The 18,844-nt window shown below is 42.6% G+C and overlaps 2 protein-coding genes across 2 annotated transcripts in view; both read right to left on the bottom strand.

Annotated features, from left to right (window-relative positions):
- The window catches only part of LOC139411120 (aminopeptidase O (putative)), a 121,362-nt gene extending 120,778 nt beyond the window's left edge, over nt 1–584 (bottom strand). Inside the window, exon 1 of the mRNA XM_071156990.1 lies at nt 546–584. The gene's annotated coding sequence lies outside the window, so the exon portion shown is untranslated. The remainder of the gene's footprint in view (nt 1–545) is intronic.
- A 987-nt stretch (nt 585–1,571) lies between these two features.
- Nucleotides 1,572–18,844, bottom strand: part of LOC139412371 (dedicator of cytokinesis 8) — an 85,631-nt gene continuing 68,358 nt past the window's right edge. Inside the window, 12 exon segments of the mRNA XM_071159183.1 lie at nt 1,572–6,032; nt 10,913–11,083; nt 13,695–13,801; nt 15,079–15,222; nt 15,395–15,631; nt 15,773–15,859; nt 15,976–16,110; nt 16,270–16,401; nt 16,849–16,992; nt 17,293–17,485; nt 17,814–17,914; nt 17,996–18,154. Of these exon segments, the coding sequence (XP_071015284.1) occupies nt 5,981–6,032; nt 10,913–11,083; nt 13,695–13,801; nt 15,079–15,222; nt 15,395–15,631; nt 15,773–15,859; nt 15,976–16,110; nt 16,270–16,401; nt 16,849–16,992; nt 17,293–17,485; nt 17,814–17,914; nt 17,996–18,154 (1,662 nt within the window). The 3' untranslated portion in view covers nt 1,572–5,980.

Raw genomic sequence — 18,844 nt, forward strand, 5'->3', positions numbered from 1 at the left:
AAAATCCATTCATTTTCCCATAGGCTTTCTTCAACAAAACATTACTATTGTTCTCTCTATAGTTTCACAGCAGTCGTTAGTAAACCTTATGTGATGAGTAGGTAGCCTATAATAATTAATACTCCACCCACACTTTGGGTTGCCACTCATGCACTGTGAATAGTTGGTACTTTTACATCATGATAAATGTCACATTGACATGTATGTCAACTTGAAGGTATTTCCATCATTGCGGCATTTTGCTTCATTTAGGACTGTAGGTTAAACTCTTACTTGTTTCTACATATTTATATATTATATTAATCTACTTTCGTTAGTGATGAGAGAAGGGGAGGTGGCAGGTCGTCTCTCAAATAAAGCATCCGATGGCGGAAAACTTACTGGAGCCTCAGCCACATGTGCATGGTTTTAAAACGAAAGCGGGGGTAATTGCCTAACAGTGTTTTCTGTAAAAGGAGACAAGACCTGTGCATTCAATACACAAGATCTTATAGCGAATACGAAAACAGTAATGCTCTGTTTTGTGGACTGTCGTAGGCACTAACCTGGTTGGAGTGGCTGCATCCAGTTCCCGGCACAGACAGTACGAGCATGTCCATGGCAAGGGTTTATGCCGTCATATTCAGGCGACGTGAAGTAGATCGAGCATGCTTTTGCGGCACAGTCGATAGCGTGCCGGACTACGGGCTAGAAGGTCGAGAGTTCGAGACCTGTGCCCTGCATGTTTTATTACAATACAGTATGTAGGCAATTGTATATAAAAAAGAAAACAATTGTAGTTCAATCTCAGTGCAACTTAATATAACCTGATAATAACCTACAAAACACTTCAATGGTAAAATCAAATCAATGTAACACATGCTAAAGTATAAACCGAAAATATACATCAGGGTGGGGAAAATGCGCGCCCGGGAACTTTGCCTGTTTTTCACGTGGAAAATACTCTGTCCAGTGTATTTTCCGTGTATTAAAATAATTTCTCAATTTGTGTAATGCTTTTATATATTTTTTATAGTGAATTATGATTAAAAACGGATAGGTTATACAATGGAAATGTGGATTATATGATGCATTCTATGATACGAAAGTAAACCTAGTCATGTTTAAAATGTCTCATGAATTAACCTACTGTACCTAGACTATTGTTGGAATCTTCCAGGTGGAGCTATATAAAGGAGCTCTTGCGCTCTGGTAAAATAAAAACGAGGTTGCTTATCTGAATTTAGCAGAGGGGTATACTACGAATCTAGTTAAATCTGTAGGCCTATTCGGGATGTTCTAAATTCCAATTCAGGCTTCCATGTAACCGAAGGAGGATATTTATCCAACATTTTAAGCTAATGACGAAAGTATATATATTTGCAAGAATGTGGATTGTGAAATCATGAGTTCTCTAGTCTAGGCCTATGCCAAGTCTAATGATAATGTAGTGAGTGATACGTGGGGCAATAATGACCACAGCAAAGATGTAACCTACACAATTGCATGGCATTGATGTGTGCTTTATAATTCATTCAAATCCAACATTTTCAATAAAGCACTGATGAACAACAGATTAAAAATATCCAAAATGAAAAACAAGGAATCCAGTGTTTATTGGTAGGCCACTACCTACAGTATGTCCTATACTCACTTACTGTACTATTATGCAGCTACAATGTAACAGAACACAGAATATAATGTGAATGAATACCCATACGCAGAGCCATATATTAATATATGGCTCTTTGCCCATAAGTATTTCTAATCAGAGTATTGCGTTTTCCCAGTAGTATTACAAAGGATTCCTCTATTGGTATACATGACGTTCTACAACATGACATCAACATTAACAAACAAGATTAAGAGCCTGGGCAAATACTTGAAACCTGTCTTGTTGGTACAGTAAACATAGATTGTAGGATGTCTTTATTTTGGCACCTAATACAATTTTTTCAACAACAACAAACTTGATATGTGCATTGGCTTTGTCACATTTAGTCATGGTTAACAACGTTGTTTCAATATTGTTATTGCCAGCTAAAGTGATGATACTGTATATTATCTAAAATATATATTTTCATGAATAAAATAAAATAAATGTATCATAACTGTAAACATTTGTATTTTCATTCTCTGATGTGTCGTCTAAATAGCATTTCAGTCTCTGTGTACATACAGATTTGCCATTTAGGTTTGGTTGGTGATGGCATCAGTTATGATGTATGTGCCTTGATGCATTTGTGAACACATAATAAATTAATCTTTGTTAGTATCTACAGAGACATAATAGGCTAACAAAAAATTATATATACACACACACACACACACACAGTTGAAGTCGGAAGTTTACATAAACTGAGTTTAAATGTATTTGGCTAAGGTGTTTCACAATTCCTGACATTTAATTATAGTAAAAATTCCAATCTTAGGTCAGTTAGGATTGACACTTTATTTTAAGAATGTGAAATGTCAGAATAAGAGAAAATGATTTATTTCAGCTTTTATTTCTTTCATCACATTCCCAGTGGGTCAGAAGTTTACATACACTCAATTAGTATTTGGTAGCATTGCCTTTAAATTATTAAACTTGGGTCAAACGTTTTGGGTAGCCTTCCACAAGCTTCCCACAATTAGTTGGGTGAATTTTGGCCCATTCCTCCTGACAGAGCTAGTTTAACCGATTCAGGTTTGTAGGCCTCCTTGCTCGCACACACTTTTTCAGTTCCGACCCACACATTTTATATTATTGACTTTGTTGTCCTTAAGCCATTTTGACACAACTTTGGAAGTATGCTTGGGGTCATTGTCCATTTGGAAGACCCATTTGCAACCAAGTTTTAACTTCCTGTCTGATGCCTTGAGATGTTGCTTCAATATATCCACATAATTTTCCATCCTCATGATGCCATCTATTTTATGAAGTGCATCAGTCCCTCCTGCAGCCAAGCACTCCCACAACATGATGCTGCCACGATTGGGATGGTATTCTTCGGCTTGCTTTTTCCTCCAAACAAAACAATGGTCATTATGGCCAAGTAGTTCTGTTTTTGTTTCAATCAGACCAGAGGACATTTCTCCAAAAATTACAATCTTTGTCCACATGTGCAGTTGCAAACCATAATCTGGCATTTTTATGGCAGTTTTGGAGCAGTGGCCTCTTTCTTGCTGAGCGGCCTTTCAGGTTATGTCCATATAGGACTCATTTTACTGTGGATACACGTATTTTTGTACCTGTTTCCTCCAGCATATTCACAAGGTCCTTTGCTGTTGTTCTGGGATTGATTTGCACTTTTCGCACCAAAGTATGTTCATCTTCCTGAGCGGTATGATGGCTGCGTGGTCTCATGGTGTTTATACTTGCGTACTATTGTTTTTCTTTATTTTTACTATCTTCTACATTGTAGAATAATAGCGAAGACATCAAAAACTATGAAACACCACATATGGAATCATGTAGTAACCAAAAAAAGTTACACCAAAATATATTTTAGATTTGATATTCTTCAAAGCAGCCATCCTTTGCCTTGATGACAGCTTTGCACACTCTTGGCATTCTCTCAACCAGCTTCATGAGGTAGTCACCTGGAATGCATTTCAATTAACAGGTGTGCCTTGTTAAAGGTTAATTGTAGAATTTCTTTCCTTCTTAATGCATTTGAGCCAATCAGTTGTGTTGTGACAAGGTAGGGGTGGTATACAGAAGATACCACTATTTAGTAAAATACCAAGTCCATATTATGGCAAGAACAGCTCAAATAAGCAAATATAAATGACAGTCCATCATTACTAAGACATGAAGGTCAGTCAATCTGGAACATTTCAAGAATTTTGAAAGTTTCTTCAAGTGCAGTCGCAAAAACCATCAAGTGCTATGATGAAACTGGCTCTCATGAGGACCCCCACAGGAAAGAAAGACCCAGAGTTACCTCTGCTGCAGAGGATAAGTTCATTAGAGTTAGCTGCACCTCAGAAATTGCAGCCCAAATAAACGCTTTATAGAGTTCAAGTAACAGACGCATCTCAACATTAAATGCACAGAGGAGACTGCGTGGGTCAGACCTTCATGGTCAAATTGCTGCAAAGAAACCACTACTAAAGGACACCAATAAGAAGAAGAGACTTGCTTGGGCCAAGAAACACAAGCAATGGACATTGGACCGGTGAAAATTTGTCCTTTGGTCTGATGAGTGTGTCTTTGTAAGTAGGTGAACGGATGTTCTCCGTATGTGTGGTTCCCACGTGAAGCATGGAGGAGGTGGTGTGATGGTGCTTTGCTGATGACACTGTCTGTGATTTATTTAGAATTCATACTTGACCAGCATGGCTACCACAGCATTCTGCAGCGATACGCCATACCATCTGTTTTGCGCTTCGTGGGACTATCATTTGTTATTCAACAGGACAATGATCCAACACACCTCCAGGCTGTGTAAGGGCTATTTGACCAAGAAAGAGAGTGATGGAGTACTGCACCAGATAACCTGGCCTCCACAATTACCTGACCTCAACCCATTTGAGATGGATTGGGAAGAGTTGGACCAGAGAGTGAAGGAAAAGCAGCCAACAGGTGCTCAGCATATGTGGGAACTCCTTCAAAACTTTTGGAAAAGCATTCCAGGTGAAGCTGGTTGAGAGAATGCCAAAAGTGTGCAAAGCTGTCATCAGGGTGGCTAATTTGAAGAATCTAAAATATATTTTGATTTGTTTAACACTTTTTTGGTTTCTACATGATTCTATATGTGTTATTTCATAGTTTTGATGTCTTCACTATTATTCTACAATGTAGAAAATAGTAAAAAAAAAAAAAAAAAGGAAATACCCTTGAATGAATTGGCATGTCCAAACTTTTGACTGGCACTGTATATATATATACTGAGTGTGTACAAAACACTTGGAACTCTGTCCATGACATAGCTTTTACCTGGATTTAATTTATCAGTCTATGATCCCTTATGGATGTCACTTATTAAATCCACTTCAATCAGTGTACATGATTGTGTATGTGTGCCATTCAGAGGGTGAATGGTCAAGACAATTTTTTTTAAATGCCTTTGAACATTTGTGCGCCAAGAACTGCAACGCTGCAGGGTGTGTTTCACCCTCAACAGTTTCCCGTGTGTATCAAGAACGGTCCACCATCCAAAGGACATCCAGCCAACTTGACACAACTGTGGGAATCATTGTGGTCAACACGGGCCAGCATCCCTGTGAAAGGCTTTCGACACCTTCTAGCCATGCCCCGACGAATTTTGCCCTCAGGATGTTCGCAGGGCAAAATGGGGTGCATCTCAATATTAATGTTTTGTACACTAAGTATATATCAAATATAGCATTACGAGTTAACTGGAGAGTTCTATTTTTACAGTGTGAGAGTCTATAGAGTTGCACACATACAAGTGCAAGTCCAGGAGGACTTTTGCAGAGAACAGAGTGATTTATCGTCAGTCATTTAGTACGAGTCAGACTTCATGCATTCCTTATCTGGACACTTACAAAAAGAAAACATGTTCCCTTGTATTGTGGTGCACGGGCACGCACATACACACACACACAGTCCCTGGCCCTGTAAGGTCTATAATGTGGGACTTTTACCCTTCTTTCTCAAACCCACAGCAGTTTGCAGCATCGTTAGGACTCACAGTAATCATAGAACTCAGGAGAACTAGCAATATGTAAAAAAAAAACTGGTAAATGACAAATTTGCTCAATATTGCACATTACCTGCTACGTAATGTGCTCATTATGGTCTCACACAACGTATTTGTGCTTCTTGTAAAAATAAAAAAAAAGAAGAAACAACAAGCAATGACAATGTATTGCAATGTTGTGTTGATTCAGACATGATTGTAAGTCCTCCATTGTCTAATCATGTGTGTACTGCTCTTCCATGGTGAATGAGGACTGCTAGCTCCCTTCTCTTCACCTCCTTTTCTACTTTTACAACATCCTTACTTCTCCGGCCTCTGGAGATTCTCTCAGATAGATAAATCTGTCCTTCTCAGGAGTTTTCCTCCGGGGCTCTGCGGAAACTGAGCCGTTTGATGGAATCTCTTTGAAGGGGAGAGCATAGAGGGAGAGGAGGAGAGGATGTGACTGTTTAATTACATTTGCATGGTGGAATAGGCAACATTTAAAAAAAACAATACATAGCAACTGTCACATTGAGGACAGAAGCAAACCGCACTGTTGATAGGATAAACATTCAATTAAATTAAGCATTCTTATGAAACAGATTCAGGTATCAATAGTGTTCCAAATGGAACGCTAGTCCTTATATCGTGCACTACTTTTGACCAGGGCCCACAGGTATCTGTTCAAAAATAGGGTAATAAATAGGGAATAGGGTAGCATTTCCCCTCACATTTGGTCCCAACTGGACTCAACCCTGCATGGCACACTTTGATATGGCGTTACCTGTAGTTGTTTACCCACACCCGCCCGCAATTGCTAATAACCCTTCCGCCCGACTATATGCGATAAAGTGAAAATCTGATGCCCGCACCCAACCCTAACCCGCAAATATAGAAAATGTGCTGTAGCCATTTCTATCAAACAATGTAAGCTACGTTTTGGTCCCATTGTAACTCAGCTGGTTACTACCTGCCGCACCGCAAAAAAATGGTGGTATATGTAAATGGCATGTGGGTTCTTCGGGTCTTTTACTTGGTCGTTGACCAATACGTTTTCCTCAATGGAAGGATAGAGAATCTGTGTAGTTAGTGATATTTAAGTGGTATGAGGGACATTGTTCATTACCAGATCTTAAAAGACCGTTTTAAATCTACCTACCTTATCATTTTTCTTCTATTTACGGCGTAGGTCTGCCCTTAGGGCTCATGGTGTACCTTGGAAGTCAGCTTTGATGCTACATCCTACAGATTGTTATTCAACTCAAAGGGTCTAGTTTCCAAAATGTCAACTTCTTATAAACCTCTTCCTCTTGATACTTTATGGTAAAGAGGTCTTCCAGGTGTGGCTCAATGTTTTAGTTGCAGTTCAACGGAAGCCTCCACACTCACTCTCTATCCGTCAATGGGATCCTCCATTTTTGGGATGTAGTTTATATGGAGCTGTCTACCGCTCGCATTCATGGAGCTAAAGAAGGCACTTGGAACTGCTGAAACACTTCATGATGTATGTGCTGCTTCGATTTTTGTCGTTTTAGTCATTTTTATTTCATTTTATCCCTTTGGTCCTCGGGCGGGGCGGGACTGGGGGGTGTTTTGTATGTATGTATTCATGTTTGCTGGCAATTATTATTACCAAACAAAAAACAAAAATAAAAATACGCTGTAGTCTACAGTCAGAGACGGCAGAATGATTTTTGAACAACGGGTGCACTGTTGTTGTTGCCTAATATATATACAGTGCCTTGCGAAAGTATTCGGCCCCCTTGAACTTTGCGACCTTTTGCCACATTTCAGGCTTCAAACATCAATATATAAAACTGTATTTTTTTGTGAAGAATCAACAACAAGTGGGACACAATCATGAAGTGGAACGACATTTATTGGATATTTCAAACTTTTTTAACAAATCAAAAACTGAAAAATTGGGCGTGCAAAATTATTCAGCCCCCTTAAGTTAATACTTTGTAGCGCCACCTTTTGCTGCGAAGTCGCTTGGGGTATGTCTCTATCAGTTTTGCACATCGAGAGACTGACATTTTTTCCCATTCCTCCTTGCAAAACAGCTCGAGCTCAGTGAGGTTGGATGGAGAGCATTTGTGAACAGCAGTTTTCAGTTCTTTCCACAGATTCTCGATTGGATTCAGGTCTGGACTTTGACTTGGCCATTCTAACACCTGGATATGTTTATTTTTGAACCATTCCATTGTAGATTTTGCTTTATGTTTTGGATCATTGTCTTGTTGGAAGACAAATCTCCGTCCCAGTCTCAGGTCTATTGCAGACTCCATCAGGTTTTCTTCCAGAATGGTCCTGTATTTGGCTCCATCCATCTTCCCATCAATTTTAACCATCTTCCCTGTCCCTGCTGAAGAAAAGCAGGCCCAAACCATGATGCTGCCACCACCATGTTTGACAGTGGGGATGGTGTGTTCAGCTGTGTTGCTTTTACGCCAAACATAACGTTTTGCATTGTTGCCAAAAAGTTCAATTTTGGTTTCATCTGACCAGAGCACCTTCTTCCACATGTTTGGTGTGTCTCCCAGGTGGCTTGTGGCAAACTTTAAACGACACTTTTTATGGATATCTTTAAGAATATCTTTAAGAAATGGCTTTCTTCTTGCCACTCTTCCATAAAGGCCAGATTTGTGCAATATACGACTGATTGTTGTCCTATGGACAGAGTCTCCCACCTCAGCTGATCATCCAGAGTGATCATGGGCCTCTTGGCTGCATCTCTGATCAGTCTTCTCCTTGTATGAGCTGAAAGTTTAGAGGGATGGCCAGGTCTTGGTAGATTTGCAGTGGTCTGATACTCCTTCCATTTCAATATTATCGCTTGCACAGTGCTCCTTGGGGTGTTTAAAGCTTGGGAAATCTTTTTGTATCCAAATCCGGCTTTAAACTTCTTCACAACAGTATCTCGGACCTGCCTGGTGTGTTCCTTGTTCTTCATGATGCTCTCTGCGCTTTTAACGGACCTCTGAGACTATCACAGTGCAGGTGCATTTATACGGAGACTTGATTACACACAGGTGGATTGTATTTATCATCATTAGTCATTTAGGTCAACATTGGATCATTCAGAGATCCTCACTGAACTTCTGGAGAGTTTGCTGCACTGAAAGTAAAGGGGCTGAATAATTTTGCACGCCCAATTTTTCAGTTTTTGATTTGTTAAAAAAGTTTGAAATATCCAATAAATGTCGTTCCACTTCATGATTGTGTCCCACTTGTTGTTGATTCTTCACAAAAAAATACAGTTTTATATCTTTATGTTTGAAGCCTGAAATGTGGCAAAAGGTCGCAAAGTTCAAGGGGGCCGAATACTTTCGCAAGGCACTGTATATATATATATATATATATTGCTGAGTTACAGTTCATATTAGGAAATCAGTGAATTAAAAATAAATTCATTAGGCCCTAATCTATCGATTTCACATGACTGGGCTGGGGTGCAGCTATGGGTGGGCCTTGGAGGGCATAGGACCACCCACTTGGCAGCCAGGCCCACCCACAATGGGAGCCAGGCCCAGCCAATCAGAATTAGGTTTTTGCCACAAAAAGGGCTTTATTACAGACAGAAACACTCCTCAGCACTTTCCTCTCCCCACACCCCCTCAGACAATCCTGCAGGTGAAGAATCCGGATGTGGAGGTCCTGTCCTGGTGTGGTTACAAGTGGTCTGCGGTTGTGAGGCTGGTTGGACGTACTGCCAAATTCTCTAAAACGACGTTGAAGGCAGCTTATGGTAGAGAAATTGACATTCAATTTTCTGGCAACAGCTCTGGTGGACATTTCTGCAGTAAGCATGCCAATTGCAAACTTGAGATATCTGTGGCATTTTAAAGTGGTCTTTTATTGTCCACAGCACAAGGTGCACCTGTGTAATTATCATGCTGTTTATTCAGCTTCTTGATATGCCACACCTGTCAGGTTAATGGATTATCTTCACAAATGAAAAATGCTCACTAACAGGTATGTAAACACATTTGTGCACAACTTTTTAGCGAAATAAGCTTTTAGTGCATTTGGAAAATTTCAGGGATTTTTTATTTCAGCTCATGAAACATGAGACCAACACTTTACATGTTGCATTTATAATTTTGTTCAGTGTAGCCATGTTTCTGCTTATACTGTAGTTCCTCATATTTTGGTAGGCTATTTGTTAGTCAACTTAGATATATGCAGCTTTTCTTCTGTCATTATATGTGGCCTTGAAGACTAAATCAACCATTGCTCACCAGAATAATGTCATAAATGATTGAATGAATGTTTCAATCTAGTTGACATCGGTAAAGTGCTCTGTCATCTCTGCTTCTTTCGTGGAGCAAAGACTTTTAGGGACCGGGGAGAAAATCCAATAACTAATCCCAAAAATTTGAAAGATTTTCTGTTTAAAATCTCCAAATGACATCAGTTTGATTGATTGTAAGGAAATACTAAGCTGTGAAGACAACCCAACAAGTTTCTGATAGTATTTCAAGCCACATAAAATATGCATCCAGGCCGAACTGAAATCTTATCAGATTTTATGATAATGATGGCACCTCTACATACGGTCCCCAAATGCACATTAGCATTCTCTCAAAATGCTGAAAGAAATAAATCTTATTTCTCCCCTCCTGTTCCCGAGTCAAAATGTTTTTGGTGTATCATTTTACTGCAATAACTGCTTAATCCTGCAGGAGTTCTGTGTGAAAGGTTATAGACCTACAGTCAGTGTCCAGATTTCAGTTTCCATTTAACCCATCTAAACAGTAGGCTACAGTTCCCTTGACGTGCATTAGACCTATTTGAAGTCCCCGTCTTGTGACTGTGGTATTTGTGTAGCGGCTCACAATCAATACATAACATAGCCAGCACTGCTATCATCCTCTTTTACCATGTCACCAAATCTTTCCCAAACGTGACCTTTCTGGTCCTCCCTTCTCTTTATTTTCCATTTTGCAGCTTTACCCGTTGTCCTTCTTGCCTCAGTGGCTCAAATGTTCACTTTTTCTGCCTGTTCCCAAAAGCGGTTTCGCAATTGGTGTGTAGGTTATTTGGCACGCGTAAAGTTAGGCCCTAAAGCTTAGGTTTATGCACTAATGGCACAGGCCAAAAAATAATTGAAAGAAAATGTAAACATAGCCTGCACAAGAATTATACAATTTCTATTTTTTTTTAAACATATTTACTCAACCAACCGCTACCCACAAGCCCTTCAACCACACAATATTTCATGACCCTAAACCCGCCCGCCCCACAGATACAACCGCAGGGACTGCGGGTTAGGAGTCAACCCTCGCAGCGCTAGTTACCTGTTCTCCAAGCGTGGTTTGATGATGGGTTTGTAGAGCTCGGGTATCTTCCTCTCCAGCATGGGCCGCAGGTTCTCTCTCAGGCGGTTGTAGTTCTTCTTCAGCTCGTGCTGGTACTCCTTCTGGTCCATCGTGATCAGGTGCTTGTTCTTCTCCACAGCCTCGCCACACCTACAGACGAACAGTGGGGGGAAAATACATACTGTAGGCTCTCTCTCAATAGTCTCCTCTCATCTCCTCCTGAAAAGTCATTTCAGGTCAGTGATCTTTACGGAGGACTTTCTTATTATTTGTAAATGTATTTAATTTCCTTATTTTCTATTAACGTATTCCAGTTCATTTCCTGAGCTAACAATGTGACTGACATGGATTTGACCCCAAATCTGTTCACATTGAAATGTATAAACCTTTTCACCTTATTAAAAACAACCCGTGTGTCCATCTGTATTTGATTGGGGCTTTCTCCGAGCCCTGCCTCTTTACTACAGGAATGCTCGAGGAAGAAATGTGTCTTGTAGTACTGTGCTGAGAGTGGCAGGGAGAAGAGTGACCGATGACCAAACAAACTAGCCTGAGGTTGAACCTCATTCCAGAGAACAGGGTCATGCCCGCATTCACAATTACAACATGCATAATGGGCGACAGACAAACGAGGCACAGGGAAATGGAAAGACGAGGATGCTTTAAAAAAAAAAAAAACACATGGTTGCACTTATCTCTCCCTTTTTAGTGCAAGTAATACGGAAAATGTAATCTAACGGTATATGGTAAATGCATAGGGACTGCTGGAAAGACGGGGGGAAACAAAAGCATTTAAAAACCTTCAATGTGCTGTAGATAGCAGCCATCGCCCTTCCAGCGCAAATAGCAGGATGATAAGTGGATACTATAAGGAGCTCGTGCCAGCTTGCATGGATTATGGAAGAAAATAAACATTTTTGAAATTACGGTAAATATTTGCCAGCCTGCTTGCAGGAATCAAGGCAGTTGGAATGTGGCATGAGGGTTCCAAAATGAAAGCCACCTTTCGGAGGCAAACGATACGTTCCCACGCGAGGCACACACTCTTGCATACAGGGACACACAGACACACACCCTGGACCAAATAACCACATCGCCTGCCTCATTCGTTTAGACGGTTGGTTTAAATTATTTGTAAAATATTCTAAATAAAATTTAACTCCCCAGGCAACAATAAAACTTTTATGTTCCATTCAAAACCAAATGCAGCTGAATGATATTAAATGGAAAACAACTTTTATTCGTTTGCCCAACGGGAAATGAAATACCTTGTTGTGTTGTATTAAATCATGTTTTAGTTACCTGTCTAGCTTCCTTTAGTATCACCTATGAATGTATTCCAGTAATAACACATTACCAAGACTGAGATGCTGTGTGTGCATACAGTAGCTGGTTTTACTGTCATTCGCTTGCTTTTCTATTTCCACCACGTGGCAGTACTATTTTAGAGTGTCCTTTTCTATTTCCAACATGCGGCAGTACTATTTTAGAGTGTCCTTTTCTATTTCCACCATGCGGCAGTACTATTTTAGAGTGTCCTTTTCTATTTCCACCATGCGGCAGTACTATTTTAGTGTCCTTTTCTATTTCCACCATGCGGCAGTACTATTTTAGTGTCCATTTCTATTTCCACCATACGACAGTACTATTTTAGAGAGTGTCCTTTTCTATTTCCACCATACGACAGTACTATTTTAGTGTCCTTTCCTATTTCCACCATGCGGCAGTACTATTTTAGTGTCCTTTTCTATTTCCACCATGCGGCAGTACTATTTTAGTGTCCTTTTCTATTTCCACCATACGACAGTACTATTTTAGAGAGTGTCCTTTTCTATTTCCACCATACGACAGTACTATTTTAGTGTCCTTTTCTATTTCCACCATGCGGCAGTACTATTTTAGTGTCCTTTTCTATTTCCACCATGCGGCAGTACTATTTTAGTGTCCTTTTCTATTTCCACCATGCGGCAGTACTATTTTAGTGTCCTTTTCTATTTCCACCATGCGACAGTACTATTTTAGTGTCCTTTCCTATTTCCACCATGCGACAGTACTATTTTAGTGTCCTTTTCTATTTCCACCATACGACAGTACTATTTTAGTGTCCTTTTCTATTTCCACCATGCGACAGTACTATTTTAGTGTCCTTTTCTATTTCCACCATGCGACAGTACTATTTTAGTGTCTTTTTCTATTTCCACCATACGACAGTACTATTTTAGAGAGTGTCCTTTTCTATTTCCACCATGCGACAGTACTATTTTAGTGTCCTTTTCTATTTCCACCATGCAACAGTACTATTTTAGTGTCCTTTTCTATTTCCACCATGCGACAGTACTATTTTAGTGTCCTTTTCTATTTCCACCATGCGACAGTACTATTTTAGTGTCCTTTTCTATTTCCACCATGCGACAGTACTATTTTAGTGTCCTTTTCTATTTCCACCATGCGACAGTACTATTTTAGTGTCCTTTTCTATTTCCACCATGCGACAGTACTATTTTAGTGTCCTTTTCTATTTCCACCATACGACAGTACTATTTTAGAGAGTGTCTGTGCTTCAAGACACCACTAACACCATTAACGCCAGAAATGTATATTCCACCAAATACTGTATTCGTGCCAGAACTGATAACGAGTGCACACTTTGGGGAAAAGATTAGAGAATCGGACTGCAGCCAAAGCAAGTCAGGGTTTCTTAGCTCTCATTGGCTGGCTGGTGAGCCATGGGTTTCTCTGTGGTGTTTGGTTTGGCTCTCACCTCATTATGAACTCTTTGAAACACAGGCGCAGTTTGTTGTGGTGACGGAAGAGCTTGGGGTCCGCTGGGATCTCATTCAGAAAGACCTGGGCCACCTCCAATGGTCCCTACACAGACAGACAGACGGGAGGGAGGGACGGAGGGGAGAGAGAGCGAGGGAGGAGAGAGAGCAAGGGAGGAGAGAGAGCGGGAGGGAGGAGGAGAGAGAGAGAGCGAAGGACAGAAGGAGAACAGAGGAAGAAAATGGTATAAAAGAGGAAGAAGGAGAGCGGGAGGAGTGGGAGGAAGAAAGTGTGTGTGTGAGAGTGGATGATGAATGCCTTGCTTTCAGTAGAGGAAACTACTTCCTAACAGAAGGCTTAATAATGTCCGTGTCCCAAATGACCCTACTTTTGACCAGAGCTTCATATATTCATAGGCCATAAGGAACGGGGTGCCATATGAGACACGGCCAATGTGTCCAAAGGCCACGATGTTCAGCCAAGAGATCAGACGAGAGACCCCGGATTGGCCGGCTGTGTGGCTAAGGTCACCCCTGAACCCTGCCTACGAGCAGCCATTTTGGCTCACATTCTTTCCCTCTCTGGGATCTTGTTATTCTAACTTCTAATCATCCTGAAACCACTGCACATTCGCGTGACACCGGGTCACGCCAGGCATAGCAAACGAGCCCTGACGAGCATTCGAAGCAGAGGTGCTAGGCTAGGGCCTGGACAGACAGACGGACCGACGGACATAGAGGGGGGGAACCGTGCCTCTCTACTGATTAGGCCCAGGGCTGTGTTTGTTTATGGACGGCGTGAGCATTAAGGTTGTGTATACAGTCAGCAGGTGAAAGCAGGGGTTGCTGTCAGATTAGACTATCCAAGAGAAAGCTGGGGCCATGATGTTGTAACTACATCATTACTCTAGCGTTTTAGCCAACGTTTGACGGGAGCTGTAAGCCATCAGATCAAAGGGTTTCCGTGTTTAGCGCAGACATGAAAGGAGAGGTTGTGAATTAAGGTTTTAAAAACGAATCAGCAGAGGCACTGTACAGACGATGTAAGGGTTGAACCGGACTCTTTGATGTGTCATGTCTCCCACCTGCTGTTTATCGTCACGTTAACTTACAAGACTGGATGCTTCCTCTAGATTCATGAGGATTCAGGAGAACACAAACGATTGCCTGCTATATACACTATGCGAACCAATTCAGTCGGCTTTTCAAACTTGTTTTTTTGTCTTTATTTGTTGTGTGGAGTCGAGGAGTAATGTTCAATAACCGAGTAACAGCAATAAGTCAGAAATAGCTCTATGTTAAACTGCAAACGCGGGGGTAGAAAAGACGAGAGGCAAGAGAAAGACTCCATTCTTAGGGGCCAAGGCAGGTGGCTGGAGGTACCTGGTTGACAGTGGCTCCCACAGAGCCCTGTAGAAGCATCTGGAGCATCTTTGCATCGGGCTGCTCCCTGTGTGTGGCTACTGCTAGCTCCCTGGTCTTCTTCTGCATGTCCTCGATGGCCACCTCAATGGGAGTCAGGTCAAACTGGAGATGGGAGGGAGGGGGGTTTAGAGGAAGGAGAATGAAAGGGGGAGTGTGCGAGTTAGATTTGGAGAGATAAAATATCAGTATTTTTGCCTAAAAGTCAGTAATGATCAAAAGGCAAAGAGGGACCCAGGCATTGAGAAGCTGTACGCGCTCAGTTCCACCAGCATACCTCTTCTTTCTGGATGACGTTGATGCGTGTCTTGACGTAGGGAAAGGCGTGCATGGTGGTGAGGATGGTCTTCCTCTTGTACTGCTCGCTGAGCTCGCCGCGCGGCCGCCCAGCCTTGGTGAAGGGCGTGGTGTACATGAAGCGACGCAGGTTGAAGTTCTTCTCAAAGTTGGTCAGGCGGTTTTTCATCTCATAATCGTCAAAGAAGGGCTCCACATAGGTGATCTGGATGTAGGCCTGGGGGGGGGGGGGGGGAGAGGGTGTAAATGAAGAGATGCATCTTGTCGTTTGACAGATGCAAGTCGGAGAAGGTAGTCAAACGGGTCTCGGTAGTAATGACTTGGTGTTGACTTGGTAGTGTAGTGTCGTATACTGCACCTTGTTAGCATCCAGTTTGCTCCTGTCTATGTCTTTGGAGTCTTTGATCATCTCCAGGGCATCTCCAAAACACTGACTGTAGAAGTTCTACAACAGCAATGCATACGGTACTCATGTGAATACATTCGGTACTTATATCCTTACGGTAAAAGCATGCACACAACGGTGGGCACACGCACACATCCTCACACACACTCTCTCACCTCCAGTCTGTGGGATATCTCTGGCAGGTGGGTGATCCCTGGCTCCTTGTAAACAAACTCTCGTTCGTCCAGGTCTCCAAACTTGGCCCCATAAAACCCCACTCGGAAATATGTCCCAAACATCCTCTTATGGCCCTGGGACGACAAGACAAACACAAGAAAGAGACTCAGTATTGTGTATAAAAAATGTAAATAAAAAAGGCTATTTTCATTGTAAGCATTTCACCATAATTGTAAACACTTCATATGGATGTAAAGCCCTTCATAAACGGTAGTCCATGCGGCTGTCTGTACCTTCTGAATGATGTTGTCGAAGGCTCTCTGGAGTTTGTGGTGAGCGGAGCCCAGCTCCCGGAAATCTCTGTGAGCCTCCAGGATAGGCATAACGATCTTGTACACCTCATTCACTGCCTCATAAAGACCACCCTGAAAACAACAGCAACGACACTCACTCACAACATACACTACATGGCCCGAAAGTTTGCGGACACCTGATCGTCGTACGTGTCATTCCAAAATCACGGGCATTAACATGGAGTTGGTCCCCCCCTTCGCTGCTACAACAGCCTCCACTCTTCTGGGACGGCTTCCCACTAGATGTTGGAACATTGCTGCGGGGACTTGCTTCCATTCAGCCACAAGAGCGTTAGTGAGGTCGGGCACTGATGTTGGGCGATTAGGCCTGGCTCGCAGTCAGCGTTCCAATTCATCCCAAAGGAGTTCGTTGGGGTTGAGGTCATTTTAAAAAGGGGAGTCCACATACTTTTGGCCACGTAGTGTACGATTGTTGTGCGTTTATGTAAGTGCAGCAGTACCATTATTTAGCATGCGCATGTCCTCCACTCAGTGTGTGTGTGTGTGTGTGTGTCGTACCTGGCTGAAGAGTTCTGCTGCCTGCTCCAGTAGGACCACCAGCCCACCGGTGGTGAAGTATCTCCCCGAGCAGACTCCGTCTTCGTCTGGGGACAGGACGTCATCGGACACTGCCGACTCCTCCAGCACGTTGGGAGAGATGTTCTGCACAACCAATCAATCAATCAACCAACCAACCAATCAGACTCCTCCAGCACGTTGGGAGAGATGTTCTGCACAACCAATCAACCAACCAACCAATCAGACTCATCCAGCGTATTACAAAAGGGAACCAACCAATCAAGTGTTACTGATATAGCGTTTTTTTACTAAAACATCTGTCCCTAAGTGATTAAACAAGATAGCAGCCAAACAATCTATATATTACGTTTTCAGTGTACAGTTCCCCCTTCTGGCCACAGTCAACATACCAACATTCCAGATTCAGTATTGTGTGTACCGCACCTGAAAGGTGACACTGCCCACAGGTAGGTATTTGTGGTCCTCCAGCATGCTGAGGTATTCAGCCACCAGGGCTGCAGCGTGGACCAGACACATGGCCGACTCTGTAAAACACTTCCTGTTCTTGTGTTTCTCCGCCATGTTCTGCAGCCAGGTCAACCTCAGGTCAGGCGACGTCTGGTAACCCTTTGCTATCCTGGAGAGAGAGGGAGGGAGGAAGTGCGTGAGTGATGTCGAATTCTTGACCCCTGGGGAGGGCTGGCGGTCAGTTTTAGGTAGCCTAACGTACATTGAAGCTTTAACGGCCTTTTCTAGATGCAGAATGGAAGCAGATGACCCGTGCACTGAGAGAGTATGCATTCACACCCACACGCACAACCTGCATGCATTTACTGTACATACACAAACCCAGATCACTGTACCAAACTGCTACCACATGGTTTCCATAGTGAGCAACAAACAGAGGAGAAACAACCAAACCAAACAGACATAAAGCAGGAGTCTGTGTGTGTGTGTGTGTGTACCTATACATGAGGTCCATGAGCATCTCTGGGTCTTCTTGGAACTCTCTCATCTTCACCGTGTCTGACAGGATACTGTTCAGGTTCCTCAGCAGCTCATCCACCTACACAGACAAGGGCCGGGGTCGATATCAACGCGTTTGTGAATGGCATTCCCGCAGTCCGTGTGCGAACGTGTGCGTTACCTGCGAGGGTAGAGGTGTGTTCTGCATCTCTGTGTCCTCCTCGGCATAGGCCAGCATGGTGCGGAGGGACCTGCGGAGGTACTCCTCGTGGAAGTCATCGGACTTCCCCACCAGAGAGGCTAGAGACATGGTCACCTGCATCTTCACCCGGGAGAAGTTCTGCACAGCGGGGGAGAGGGACTGACATGAACATCTAGGGTTGACCTAGTCTGCATCCCAAAGAGCAACCTATTCCCTACATAGTGCACTCCTTTGGGCCCGGGTCAAAATGAGTGCACTGTATAGGGAATAGGGTGCTCATTGAGAGGCAGATCACGCCTCGTCTTCAGGCTAGTGCTGCTGCACACATAGACGGGGGACCTGTTCTGTGGCCCTCTGTGACAGTCATTTCTGAGGGGTGGATTTGACAGGGAGGAGGCCTATCCTCAGTATCAGGGCTTAGAGTGGAGGGTGTGTAGGTATCGTATTAGGATCCCCATTAGCTGTTGCGATATTATCCCTCCGATTACAGTGAAGAGCGAGACGTTCCGCTCTGTTCTGGGCCGGCTGCAGTTTTCCTAGTCCTTCTTTGCAGCACCTGACCTTATGACCGGGCAATAATTCCGATATGATAAAACTAGAGCCTGCAGGACTTGCTGTGTGGAGTCTAAAGAGCAGAGCAGGTCTTCATTACAGACAGACGTCCCCCATCTTTACAACCATCCATCCGTTTGTTTCGACCATGACAGTTTGCAATCCAAGGTAACAAGGTAATTTAGTCTCCTCAACTTGCTCAACAGCCACATTATTCATTACCAGATTCAGCTGAGGTCTAGAACTTTCTGGAATTCTTCGTACAAAATTACAACA

The sequence above is a fragment of the Oncorhynchus clarkii genome, chromosome 6 (assembly GCF_045791955.1).
Source record: "Oncorhynchus clarkii lewisi isolate Uvic-CL-2024 chromosome 6, UVic_Ocla_1.0, whole genome shotgun sequence".
Taxonomy (NCBI): domain Eukaryota; kingdom Metazoa; phylum Chordata; class Actinopteri; order Salmoniformes; family Salmonidae; genus Oncorhynchus; species Oncorhynchus clarkii.